The 13720-nt window shown below is 34.7% G+C and overlaps 1 protein-coding gene across 1 annotated transcript; it reads left to right on the forward strand.

The window, feature by feature from the left end:
- The first annotated feature begins 10372 nt into the window (after positions 1–10372).
- LOC132625978 (UDP-glycosyltransferase 92A1-like) lies at positions 10373–12294 on the forward strand. Its single transcript, XM_060340673.1, has one exon. The coding sequence runs from the start codon at positions 10598–10600 to the stop codon at positions 12092–12094; it is 1497 nt and encodes a 498-aa protein (XP_060196656.1). The 5' UTR covers positions 10373–10597; the 3' UTR covers positions 12095–12294.
- Positions 12295–13720: the final 1426 nt, after the last annotated feature.

The following is a 13720-nucleotide window of genomic DNA, read 5'->3' on the forward strand; positions in this document are numbered from 1 at the left end:
ACTCAATATTCAGCTAATCCAGTATTCAGTCAGCCCAGTCTTCAGTCAGTACAATAGACATTCAGTTTAGTATCTCAGCAGTTTAGTAATCTTATATTCATTCAGTTCAGTAACCATGTGTCCTTTATTTCAATGGTAATTGGATGACCACCTGTCTCTTATTGAGTTTACTTACAAAAATAACTACCATGCTAGTATTGGGATGATACTGTTTGAAACCCTTTTTGAGCGAAGGTGTAGATTACCAATTGGTTGGTTCGAAGTTGGTGAAGCGGAGTTGTTAAGATCAGATTTGGTTTACCAGGCTATGGAGAAAGTTAAGTTAATAAAGGAGCGTTTGAAAACGACTCAGAATTGCCAGAAGTTTTACACAAATGTGAGATAGAGAGATTTAGAGTTTGAAGCTAACGACTGGGTATTCCTTAAGCTCTCACCTATGAAGAGTGGCATGAGATTTGATAAGAAGGGGAAGCATAGTCCCTCCATATTAGACCATACAGAATCCAATGAAAGGTTGGTCAATTGGCTTATGAGCTGGAGTTTCCACATGACTTAATTATTGTGCATCTAGTGTTTCATGTGTCCATGTTGAGAAAGTGTGTAGGAGACCCGTCGTTTGTTGTTCCTATTTAGACTATAACAGTTAAGGATGATTTGACCTATGAGGAGATTCCCGTAGCCATTCTTGACCGTCAAGTTCACAAGTTGAGAACTAAGGAAGTAGCCTCAGTGAAAGTCCTGTGGAGGAGTCAGAAAGTTGATGAAGCTACATGGGAAGCCGAGGAGGATATGAAATCCATGTACCCGCACTTATTTCAGCCCGCAGAAGAGATTTATGATGAAACACCAAGATTTTGAGGTATGTAAACTTTCTTTTCATGCTTTTGGTCGTGTGTGGCCAATTTATAGTGCTATTGTGATGTAGCCCTGTGAGGCAATGATATTATGGGCTGTTGTGACAGGTTGGTAGTGCCATATTACAGGGGAAACTCTGGCGAAATTTTTGTAGAATCCCGAATGTTAACATTCAAGAACGAATGTTCCAAAAGAGGGGGAGAATGTTACACCTTGGAAATTTCCCCGTTAGCGTACCACGAATAGACCCACGAACGGTATGCCGTATACGACATGTTGACGAGTAAGAAGTAATATTTAATGATTCTAAATGAGATTTTAAAGACATTGGAGGTAGGAGACGAAAGTTGTTAAGGAAAGCAAGGTATATGTTGTATGTCGGGCAAAAATTACGAGTATCGAATTAATGATGGCTTAATTACATTTTGGAGAAGAGTTATAATGTCCCTTATGTATTCATGCCTCACGTTTCACGTTCAAGTTCATGTATTCGCTATTCAGGTCTCATGTTTAGGCACTGACGTTTTCATGAAACTATGTCATGTCAGTTTCCATGCCCCATGTCATGTTTCACGCTCATGTCATGTATCCAGCGCTCATGTTTCATGTCTCATGCTTCAGTATCCATGTTTCCATGTAATCACACATTCAGTTCTCATGATCCATGATCATGCTCCCACGTAACCATGTCAAGCCCTTATGTTTTATGTCATCTTTCATTCATGTTCATGTATTCAAGCCATGTCCAGCCATATCCTTAACCATGACCCATCATTCGAGGACGAATGATCCCAAGGGGGAGATATTGTAACACCCCGTACCTTTAACGAAAGTTTTGACCACGATCCTAGACTTAGAACATCAGATAAAGAATGTGGGAATTGAAATTTTTCTGTTCAGTTGTGATATGGTGGTTTACGCCCATGAACAATGGTCGTATTTCAATTTACGACCATGAATAGTGCCCGTAAACTGAAACCAAGAATTTCTGAACATTCTGGAATTTGACATTTTGAGGTCATATGGTTAAATACGGCCCGTATTTTACTTTATGGCCCGTATTTCAAAACTTGTTTGGAATTTGGGATAACTTCCTTGATGAAAGTTGTAGATCATTGAAATAACTTTCCAACGGTATCTTACGGGGGTCAAACGGACATCTGTGCAAAGAGTTATGGCCATTTTACTGAAGAGACGCAGTGCAGTCCGTATTGCAAAATACGGCCCGTATTGCAGTTTACGACCCGTAAACTGAAAATACGACCAACACTGTTCAGGTCGTAATTTGCAATTTCACAGGACAGTATATATTCATCCATATTAGTTTAACTCATTATTTTTCATTCCTTCAAACCCTAGAACGACCTCCTACTCTCCTCCAACATCAAGAACACCAAGGTAAGTCCATTCCAATTATTCCAACTCAATTCTAACATATATCCTTCTAATCTAAGCAAGAAATCATCATTCCTAATCTAGGGTTTTCAAGAAAACCCATCTCAAGATTCAAGAATCAAGATTTAGGAAATCTTCTTCAAAATCCAAGTCTTTAATTCAAGTTTTGGAACAACTAAGGTATGTAGAACTTCCATCCACATGTGGGAATCTCTATGTTCTTCCCCATGCTTCGTTTCCTTGATAATCATGAAGTTCAAATCTTAGGGCATTAAGCCCAACATATTGGTAGCCCGTATTCACGTATTTATGTACATAAATTTTGTATCTATATTCGTTGTTGTATTCCTAATCTTCCATTACGGTTATTAGGAACCCTAGCTGAATCCATGAATCATGAATTCTTCCTCATGTGTTCTCATTATGTTCATATGAAACTTAATGATGTTATTTTGCAAGTTACAAGCATGTTTTCAAGTCAATTACATATATATGATTATGAACTATTGTTATTACTCATGAATCAAGAATATATTTATAAGCTATTTCATGAAACCATATTTACAAGCAATTTCATTAAAACCATGTTTACAAGTTATTTCATGAAACCATGTTTACAAGTTATTTCGTGAAATCATGATTTCAAGACAAATACAAGTTAATTCACGAAACCATGTTACAAGTTAATTCGTGGAATCATGATTACAAGTTAATTCACGAAAAATCATGGGCTTCTTAGCCAACTATATTATGTTCATGTTTTTGGGAGTTGCACGAATTAATGAGAAGGCTCAGATAGCCTGAAACTATGTAGCCACCATAGGACAAGGATCGCTCCGCCAGTTAGGACGATACCTTAATTTTTTTACTGAATGGATCGATCAGGTACGTTACCACCTTATACCCTGGCAAGGTATAGGGGCTCTGCTGGTCCGGCGAGGTACCAGACTCCACATATCCACGTGGTGATATCACATGTTGGTTTATGAAATGTTCTCCCTACTTATCATGTTTTTACTTATGCTATATATATATATGTACTCATGCTCATGCTCATGTTCATGTCCAGGTTTTCAGTTTCAGTTCTTATCATGTTATTCCATGTCCCATGTTATTTCTTTCAGTTATTTTACATACCAGTACATTCAATGTGCTGACGTCCCCTTTTTATTGCCCGGGGGCCTGCATTTCACGATGCAGGTACTGATATACAGGACGACACATCTGCTCAGTAAGACAACATTCGTATCAGCTTATTGGTGAGCCCCATCTCATTCGGGGTTTAGACATTGTATTTCCTTATTTAGTTTTGCATCTAAAGGTATGCTGGGGGCCTTGTCCCAGTAAGTATGTATTTTAGTCAGACTCATGATAGAGGTTTCATAAACTAGACAAGTCAATTATGTTATGTCAGACATTCGGAGTCGTATAGCCATTTTTGGCGCATTCATGTTATTTCTGCACTCATGTTTAAACAAGTATTTTTATTAAGTATTATGACCTATCACGTTTTATAAAGGCTCATCATGCATTCACGTTATATTTCCGCTCATGTATGCCTCATGATAGTTCAGCAAGCCATGTGGTTCGCTCGGTCACATGCAGTCAGGCACCGAGTACCGTGTTACTTCCAGACCATGGTTTTGGGGTGTGACAGAAATCATCCCCAAATTCTATTTGTAGAATTTGTTAACGAGTAAAGGTAGGCCATGGTTTTATTGCCCTTGTGAGCCGGGTGGTTCCCACGTAAAAATTATCATGTCACACTTTTATTTCTTTTTTTTTTTAGTCAACCATACTTTGTTCTCAAAGTCCCCGTTGTTGAAGAACCAACATAGGAGTTGCTGCTAAGAGTGAAATGCATTATGGGCGATGTTGAAAGGGGTTGGTTGCCCTGCTATAACAAGACCAATATGTTTTCATTGTGATTCCTCTGATCTATCCCATCAAACTTTCTTGATTAAAAGCCTCGGTTGTCACCCTCTTAATCAAAAGACTTAACTTCAATTTCCTAATAAAGACATCGGCATGACACCGTAGTAATATAATATTGAGTTGGGATAGTATTGGGGTATGGGACAAACTAGTTCACCTGTTTACTTGTTTCGTTGTTTCGATTTGAAATATGGCCTTTCAATATGAAATATGTAAACTTTGAACATGGAAGGAACCATTTGAAAGCAAGACAATTACTACAAATAATCTACTTTTGTAAGTGAACTCTAACATGAACTTACTAGTATTTGAAAAGACTCTGTAACAAAGCAGAATTCCTGCATCTTTCTCGAAACATAAATACACTCGATCCGTTAAAATTGACGCCTTGTGTCAGCTCGATTACAAGTTTAGAACTCATAATTCTATGACAAAGGCCGGCTGCAAGAATTAAATTCTTATCTCAGTTTAAAAAAGGACTACAGGATACCAACCGAAGCAAAATATGTTGAACTTTTCCATCAAGTGCTAAACGTTTAGGCTACGACACATTGAACCATTGACCAATACGAAACAACTTGGCTAAGATGAGCTTCCTTAAGGTTACAAAAAGTAACGCCTGCTTCTTGATTCACAAGCCCCTGATGCAGAAATGTCCTGTTTCAGGAATCAAGCGGTTTTTACTTTCCGTGATGGGGGACGACGGAATAGACTAATAAGATCGTCAAGACCATGTCGAACAATACCATCAGATTGGCTAGATGAGTTCACTATATTTTGATTGGTAGACAAATCAAGGATGTTTTAGTCTCAGTTTGGTATAAATTGGTAGTGTTTGGGAACGGTAGAATTTGTAAACCAAAATGAGGGAATCAGGATTGTAAACCGGAAGACATACCCTGGGGGTGATAAAAAGAAAACTGAAAAGTATAATCAAGTATGATCTTAGAACCAACAACGAAAGCAGGTTGAATGTCAAGCTGGCAACCTGTAAAGAGAACATTTTAAGCAGTTAATTGCACAAGTAAATAAATGGAGAAAGATTTAACTGCATATAATTAACAAGCAAATGCAGTTGACAATATAAATATAAATATTGGCTTAAAACAAAAGAAATGGGCCACTCAAGCTTAAATCAGTAAGCAGTGAAAGAGGAAAACTTTAGTTACAAAATAGGTCTGAAATGTTGAAATCACAGTGGTCAGAGATACTTTTTTTTTTTTTTTTTTTGATGAAAATAAGTGGTCGGAAATTCTCATATTCATCACCCATGAGGCATGGTATGACCCCTTCTGTCCATATAATAAATTTTTCATGTTTGAAAATATAGAGTGAACTATTCAAACATGCGTGTACTACTGTAACAACTGGCTCCACTAAAACCAAGCTTCACAATTGTTCCTGCATTCCCTGGTTTTTCTGCATGTTAGCTGAAGAGATCTCAAGGTAAGGTCAGGTTTAGTAATCTTGTTGTATTTTACAAGCTCATATATATGTAGTTGGTTGTATTTCAAACTTCTAAAGATTTATACTATTATTTGCGTGATGTTAGGGACCACGGGCAAGGCTAACAGATGGGATAGAGTTATTTACACACCTGATATATATGCAACTTGCCACTAGTTGAATCGTAAAAAGTGAATGTTCCATCTAGAGTCTCATGCTGTACGTTCACCTCTGCAGTATGATCAACTAATTCCTAAAGTATTGAAAGCACATGTTGGTCAAAACAAGAAACCAAAAGGTACAAATACCTTAAGGAGCTCAAATTGAAGTATGTCGGTGCTCAAAAGAAAGCCTGAAGAGCTAATCTGGTCCAACCAAACATCTCCATGTTCACCAGTAGCATGGAACACCATTATAGGTTAAAGTTAGGCATAAAACTGATAGACCATCTAGTTTGTGACCAAGTAATAGAGGCATAAAACCATTGTTTTAAAAGGCAGTGTCAAGACTCGCCCCGGGGCTCGCCTCAGGGCAGGGCAGTAGCAAAACGCCCTGGGGCTAACGTGAGGGGCTTAGTTCCTATGAGGCTTACACCCTAAGCGCCCAACCATACGCCCTAAACACGCCTAACGCCCAACGCCCAACGCCCAGGGCTCGCCTAACAGTTCTTATACAAATTATATTTTAAATTCCTTAATTAGAATCATTCACCCTCATAATTGTTTAACAAAATAATGATACTTAATAGTTTTTCATCTATAGAAATAGAAGATTGGGTGTAACTCATATAACAAGTCGTAGTATTGGATATTTACTATTTGAGAACGTCGTGAGGCTGAATATCACTTATTTTTATTTAAAAAAAACACATAGCGGAATTGTACATTTTCACTTGTCATTGGTCATAAGTCCTATGTATCAGAATTATCATATAATTTTATTTTTTGTTCATGAAGAAGTTATGTTTTAATTGTAATATTGATAAATTTTATTGATTATTTGCTTATAGGGAGATAAAATGAATATTATGATAGTAATAGTGTTTTAAAAAACTGTGTTTTTTTTTTCGTGTTTGAAAGTTAAAATGTTAGAATTGTTTTGCATTTCATAATAGCTTTTATTTCATTGTATTGTTTATACTTGTAAAATTATGTTATATATAATTACAAGTTATAAGCGGTGTATAATGGGCTTTGATCATTTTTTTGTGAGGATCAAGCGCGCGCGCTCACACACACACACACACACACAGATATATATATATATTTCATTTATTTACAGTTTTCTTTTATTTTTTTATGTAATTTTACCTATTTAAAAATATTTATTGTAATTATATTATTGTAAGATTTACTAAAAATTAAATACCCATGGGGCTTACGCCCCGTGCCTCGAGGCTTACGCCTCGTCGAGGCGTATGTAAAACGCCCCGCCTTACGCCCCTGCCTTTTAAAACACTGCATAAAACTGATAGACCAGCTAGTCTGTGACCAAGTAATAGCTTAATAGGTAAAATTAAATTTCCATTCTGCTCTCTTTTACAACATTAATTGCCAAAGAAGAATGACCTAGCCAAGCCATTATGACAAGGGATAGTGATATGCACAAAGATGTCCATTATATTATACACACCAAGACATTATGAGGATATTTAAAAGGAAAAAATATAAAAAATTAACTAATTAGAATATTTAAGCGTAACATGCAACTAAAATACCTTCTCCAGTGCCTTAATAACCGGGTAGTTTTTTGAAAGAAAAGGTGCCACTCGAGGTGTTGTAGATAAAAGGTCTAGTCAAGACCTTATATAGGAAGGATTTGACAGTTGAACTACTATCATCTGCAAATATGTTTATGCTCTTCTGCTCCTGGCTGTAAATGTGTCTGTGTATGAAGAAATTTGTTAAACACATGCTTGCAAAACCACTGTAGTCTGCATGAAACAAATGCTTGAAACAAGTCCGATCACATAAAAGGACATCTACCAAGAATTGAGTCTCACAAAGCTGCAGAATATAGGAGAAAGAAAGCATACACAAAAAACGCTTTGATTATCTAAAACTCTGAACCAGCTGATCAATCACCCAATTCTTCAGAAGTAGTTCGGTACAACAAAATTATTTGTTCGCTATAATAAAAGACAGGCAAAACAAAATCCTACATATACAAATGCAAATGGGCTCTGACATACAGTCCCCCACCCAAAAAAAAAAAATACTACAGAAGATGCATCCACGTTTCCCTAATCATAATTTGTCATTTACACTTGGGACTAAGCAATGTAATGAGGAAAATAAATAAATTTTTCATAAAATCATTCTCGAGAAATCTCAGATAGTATACTGACACTCTGACAGAACTCAAAATTCAATCCTTTTCTTATAAGGTAAATAATACTACCTCGGTTTAAAATAAAAAAGGGTAAGTAATACTCCCTCTGTCCCAATTTATGTGGCACTCTTCTAACATGTTTGTGACAATGATTTAAGAGTTAGGTTGAGTACGCTATCTTTTAAAATCTCCCGTCGTTTATTAAAAGAAGAAAATAGTAAATATATAGTTGTACCACTCTTAAGAAATTAGACTCCCTCTGTCTCGATTTATGTAATACACTTCGGATTTCAAGAGTCAAACTTCTTTATTTTGATTGTGTATTAAGACATACAATCTTTAAGTTTTCTGAAAAATAATTTAGATATTCGAAAATTGCATAAAAAGTATTTTAAGTCACAATAATTAATAATTTAAAATATTTAAAGAGAATCCAAATAAATTCAGATAATTTTTTTTCTTGTTTGACTTTTAAAGAAAGAAAAGTGTTACATAAATTGTGGTGGAAAGAGTACAGCATTTATACAAGAGTGTTACATAAATTGCGGCTAGAATAGTTCAACATTTATACAACAACCGGTCGTCTCACAAAGTACCAACTCTCAATTTAAATTATGATATATATTAAAAAAAAATTGGGGCCCAAAGCTCAAGCCGCCCCCGGTGGGGGAAGAGTCCGGAACCAAAATGCCCCCAAAAAAATCACTTTGAACCAAAATATCCTAATAATTTTTTTTTTACAAAAGTACCTTTAACGCAGTAATTTATTGCGCTAAAGCAGTTCACAGAGACAGAGCCGTTAACTGTTTTAGCGCAGTATTTTATTGCGTTATAGAAGCAGTTAAAAAAAAAAATTATAACACAGTAAAATACTGCGTTATAGAAATAGTACCAAAAAAAATTGGCCAACTTTATTTTTTGCAACACTTAGTGTTTTTTTCCATACTTTGACCAATGATTAGTCGTGCGTCAAGACTCTGAAACGTCAATATTTTATATAGAGCCTGATTTTTTTTCGATGTAGGCTCAATACATCAAGGATACGTAAACGTTCGGATAATGATTTTAGGGGTTGAAAAGGTGCTCGAAGTAAATTTTGTTTGTAAACTTTAGTTTAAGTGTTCTATATACATAGACGTTCATTTTTGTTTGAAGACTTGTTATCATTAGCTTATCTGTGTTATTTTTTAAAGCGTAACTTTTTTTCGAATATACACGATTTTTTGCGCTCGGACGTCCGATTTACGCGATTTTTTTTTGCAACATATTCGAGATAAAGTTACGCATTAAAAAATAACACACTTAAAGAACACTTAATGTTTTTTTTTTCCATAAAAAGATCGCAACATCTTATTTTAATAAATATTTTCTTTGCAGCGCTTAGTGCTTTTCCTATACTTTGACCGACGATTAGTCGTGTGTCAAGACTCCGAAACGTCAATATTTTATATAGAACCTGATATTTTTTTCTGCGTACTATAATATTGACTCAATACATCAAGGATACGTAAGCGTTCGGATCATCGTTTAGGAGTTGAAAAGGTATCCGAAGTAAATTTTGACCGAACCCTTGCATTTAATACTCCTTTTGCACTAACTATTTTATTTGGGTCTAATTTTGAGTCCAATAAATCACAAAACGTGACTTGGCAATTATGTCTCGTTGTCCTTTAATTAATGATGTTGATATCTGTTATTACCCCAACTATCAGGAGAAGTCCAGAACTGAGGAGACCCCATTAATCATTAACTTGGATCACCAAGATATAATGATGGAATGACTCACTAGCAGCTTATCTCACCAAACTTCAAAATTTTATTACTCAAAAAAATATTTTTTGTTGTGGCAACTTTTAGAAAAAAGTATTTTTGGAGAATAGTACTCCCTTCGTTTCAATTTAAGTGTTTTAGTTTCATTAGGTACAAAATTTAAGAAATAAAATGAGATTTTAAATTTTGTGATTTTAAATTAAAAATGTATACAATGTATTAAAATGTCTTTTAAATTTTGTGATTATAAACTTGCCATGAATTAGATTAAAGACGAAAGTAAGACACTTAAAATGAAACAGAGGGAGTAGATTATTTAATTTATCAATTTAAAAAGTACTTTTATCAATGTCAAAGCAATAGTTTGTGCTTAGACGAAGTATAAAAAGTGCTTCTGAAGCTTATATTTTTCAACTTTTAAAAAACATCATTCTCCTATTACTACTACTTAAATACACTTATTTTTCTCCTAATGTCACTAAATTACAAGGTTTGATGGTCCAATGATGCATGAAAAGTCAAAAACCTCTATAAGAATTCAATCAATAATCCAACACCAATTAAAACTATGGCCAAATACATAAGCGACCCTCTAAACAAACAAACAAAATAAAATAAAATTTAATAAGAGTTGAATGGATTAAAATATGACTCGTTCTTTCATTCATTTTGATCCAATCTAATTGGTCAACAAATAATCTTTGGACAGATTATTTAACTCGCTCATTTATTAATCAATTTATGTTAATCTGTCCAAATTCAGTCTAACCGATACGTTTAATTCTCTTGTATAAAACTTCACACCTTACAAGTAGACAAGAATTCATTCTCCTTTTCCTCCAAATTCCATCTTCTACTTCTTTCCATGCTACAAACCATGAAAGAAAAAAAAGGCCACATAGTCCTTTTCCCTTTCATGGCACAAGGTCACATAATCCCTTTCTTAGCCTTAGCTTTCAAGATTATTCAAAAGGGTTATCAAATCACCTTCATAAGCACATCATTAAACATCAAGAAACTCAAATCATCACTCCAAAAAAACCATTCAATTCAGTTTCTTGAAATACCTTTTAACAGTACTGAACATGGTCTTCCACCAGATACTGAAATAACTGATTCTTTACCTTACAATCTTGCTTTCAAACTTCTTGAAGTTTCTCCTTCACTTGAACCAAACTTTAGAAAAATTCTTAGTGATCTTGTTGATGTAAAGATTGGTTTTTTCAAGAAACCACCAATTTGTGTTATAGCAGATTTCTTTTTTGGATGGTCAGCTAAGGTAACTCATGAATTTGGTATTTTTCATGCTATATTTTGTGCTGCTGGTGGATTTGGAGTAGCTTGTTATTACTCTATGTGGTTAAATTTACCTCATAGACATACAGATAAACTTGAGTTTCTATTGCCTGATTTTCAAGAAGCTGGAAAATTTCATGTTACACAATTGTCACCTAGTTTAGCTATAGCTGATGGAAATGACCCTTATTCACATTTTCAGTTGAAAAATCTTCCAACTTGGGAAAATTCAGATGGGGTTCTTTTTAATACAGTTGAAGAGTTTGAAAAAATGGGGTTGATGTATTTTAGAAGGAAATTATGTATACCTATTTGGGCAATAGGACCAATACTTTTTCAAGAAAATGACAGAGTAAGTACTCCTAGGAAAGAACCAGGACTTCCTTTAGAAAAATGTAAAGAATGGTTAGATAGAAAAGAAGAAAAATCAGTTCTTTACATATGTTTTGGTTCACAAAACACAATCTCAGCATCCCAAATGGTGCAATTAGCAAAAGCATTGGATGGTCTTGAAATAAATTTCATTTGGGTAGTTAGACCACCTTTAGGATTTGATGTAAATGCTGATTTTAAACCAGAAGAATGGTTACCAGAAGGGTTTATTCAAAAAAATCAAGAAAATGAACAAAGAGGACTAATAGTGTTAAATTGGGCTCCACAAGTTGAAATCTTGATTCATGAATCAACAGGTGGATTTTTAAGTAATTGTGGTTGGAATTCAGTTCTTGAATCACTAATTAATGGGGTACCATTAATTGGATGGCCAATGGCAGCTGATCAGTTTTTTAATGCTAAGTTCTTGGAAGAAGAAGTTGGTGTTTGTGTGGAAATGGCTAGAGGGACAACATTTGATGTAAGTTATGGGGACATAATTGAAAAGATTGAGTTAGTTATGGGTACTGAAAGTGAAAAGGGGAAAAGATTAAGGGGTAAAGTTTGTGAAGTTAAAGAAATGATTAAAGATGCTGCTAGAGATGAGGATGATTACAAAGGGTCCTCTGTTAGAGCTATGGATGATTTTTTTAATTTGCTGATGAATGAAAGGACAGAGATTGGGTCATTATAATTGACCTCTTTTGTTAACAAAGAAAAAGAGAAATCTAGAAGAGAAGTACAACTTTCTTTACTTTATATAAGTTTTTTGGATGTTTCAAGATTTTGTTTACTTTTGAAAAAGTAATGTCGACGGAAAAGAAAATTTGTACAAAAAGTTAAAAGTGAGTTGGAATGGTTGGGTTAAAATAATGCAAAGATACACTTGGTATGTCGTGATGTTATCAGTATTGACTCATTTCATACGGTTTTCCTCAAAAACCCTTACACAATGAAGAGTATCACTATATCTTATACTGTGTAGTTTTTATTTCTTTCTCAGCTATCAATATGCCAATAATTTATTCTCGAAACTAAGTTTCACATGACCCATTACCTCATGCTTATTTGGAGATTTAATTGTATTTCACACACATCAATTCATATTTATGGCAACTGAAGCCCAATTGCTTCCTTTTTTGTATATGACTTTTTAAAGTTACGAGTAAATGTTGTAAACTATCCCGCGCAAAGGCAGTATGTCGGGTTTGACGCCATCACTTCCCCATTTTCATAATTGTCTCGCAGAGTACTAGTTGTTGGGCTAAACTATCCAAGATAATTTTGACATGGTGGGACATTGTTCGTTTCAAACCAAGCCCCAGCAGCTTTATTCAAATGGTTCCACACCATTAAAAGTATCACCACCTCATATATAATTTTCTTTTCTTTACAACTATTAATATGAAACTTTGTTAGCATAGCCAATGAATATTGAGCTTGTAACAATATATTGAGTTCATTTTTAGGTTATAGGTTCACTATCGTAAACACAGCTTGCCCCTTTCTTAAAAAATTCCTCATTTTTGTTGTCTATAAGTAGACATGTACTTCTATTGTTGGGCAAACTTTTTAAGTTACACCTCAATTCTAGTTTTTTTTTTCTTTTTCTTTTTTTACCTCAATTCTAGTTAGCCCTGCATGTACGAGCTTTCTTATATTGTTTGTCTCAAGCTTAAATAAAGGAGATTGTGATTTCCTTGAGGAGGTCCTATCACATGAAAATGCTCTTTAATGGAGTGTGATGGTGTTTGTTTTCGCAAAATACTTAAATACATAAAGGTAACATAAATTAGTCCAAAAACAGTCACCAAAACTTGAAGGCACATATGACTGTCAAATTATCTCTTCTTCCCAAATATTTTTTGCCAATGATCTAACACCAACTGAAAAGAAAAAAAAATTCGCAAGACAGAATTTTGATGCAAAATTAGGTCTTAAGGCCTAACTTTTGGAGAATTTCAGCAGAGTAATTTTTTTTTTCTTTTGCCTCAAGGCAGAAGGCAAAAAATCTGCCTTAAGGAAAATTCTGTCTTATAAGGTAGATTTTTCGCGAAGCCTTGCCTTGACTGAGCAGGGGTTCAAATCCAAAGCCTCAGGGTATTTTCGGCTACTTTTTAAGGCAAAGGCTTTTATTAAAGACCAGCAATTTGAGAGACAAAAATTAAAGACCAGCGCCTTTGAAGAACAATCCGTGCAAAAAAATGAATGGGGGATTGTAACACTAAGCCTAGATATATACGACTTGACTATTCTAACAATATCCATAACTGCCTTTGTAAGAGTAATACTAAAAACCATTTGTTATGTGAACTTATTA

The sequence above is a fragment of the Lycium barbarum genome, chromosome 2 (genome assembly GCF_019175385.1).
Source record: "Lycium barbarum isolate Lr01 chromosome 2, ASM1917538v2, whole genome shotgun sequence".
Taxonomy (NCBI): domain Eukaryota; kingdom Viridiplantae; phylum Streptophyta; class Magnoliopsida; order Solanales; family Solanaceae; genus Lycium; species Lycium barbarum.

What these genes read in the sequence shown, in the direction of transcription:
- LOC132625978 (XM_060340673.1), top strand. Translation starts at nt 10,598, where the DNA reads ATGCTACAAACCATGAAAGAAAAAAAAGGCCACATAGTCCTTTTCCCT.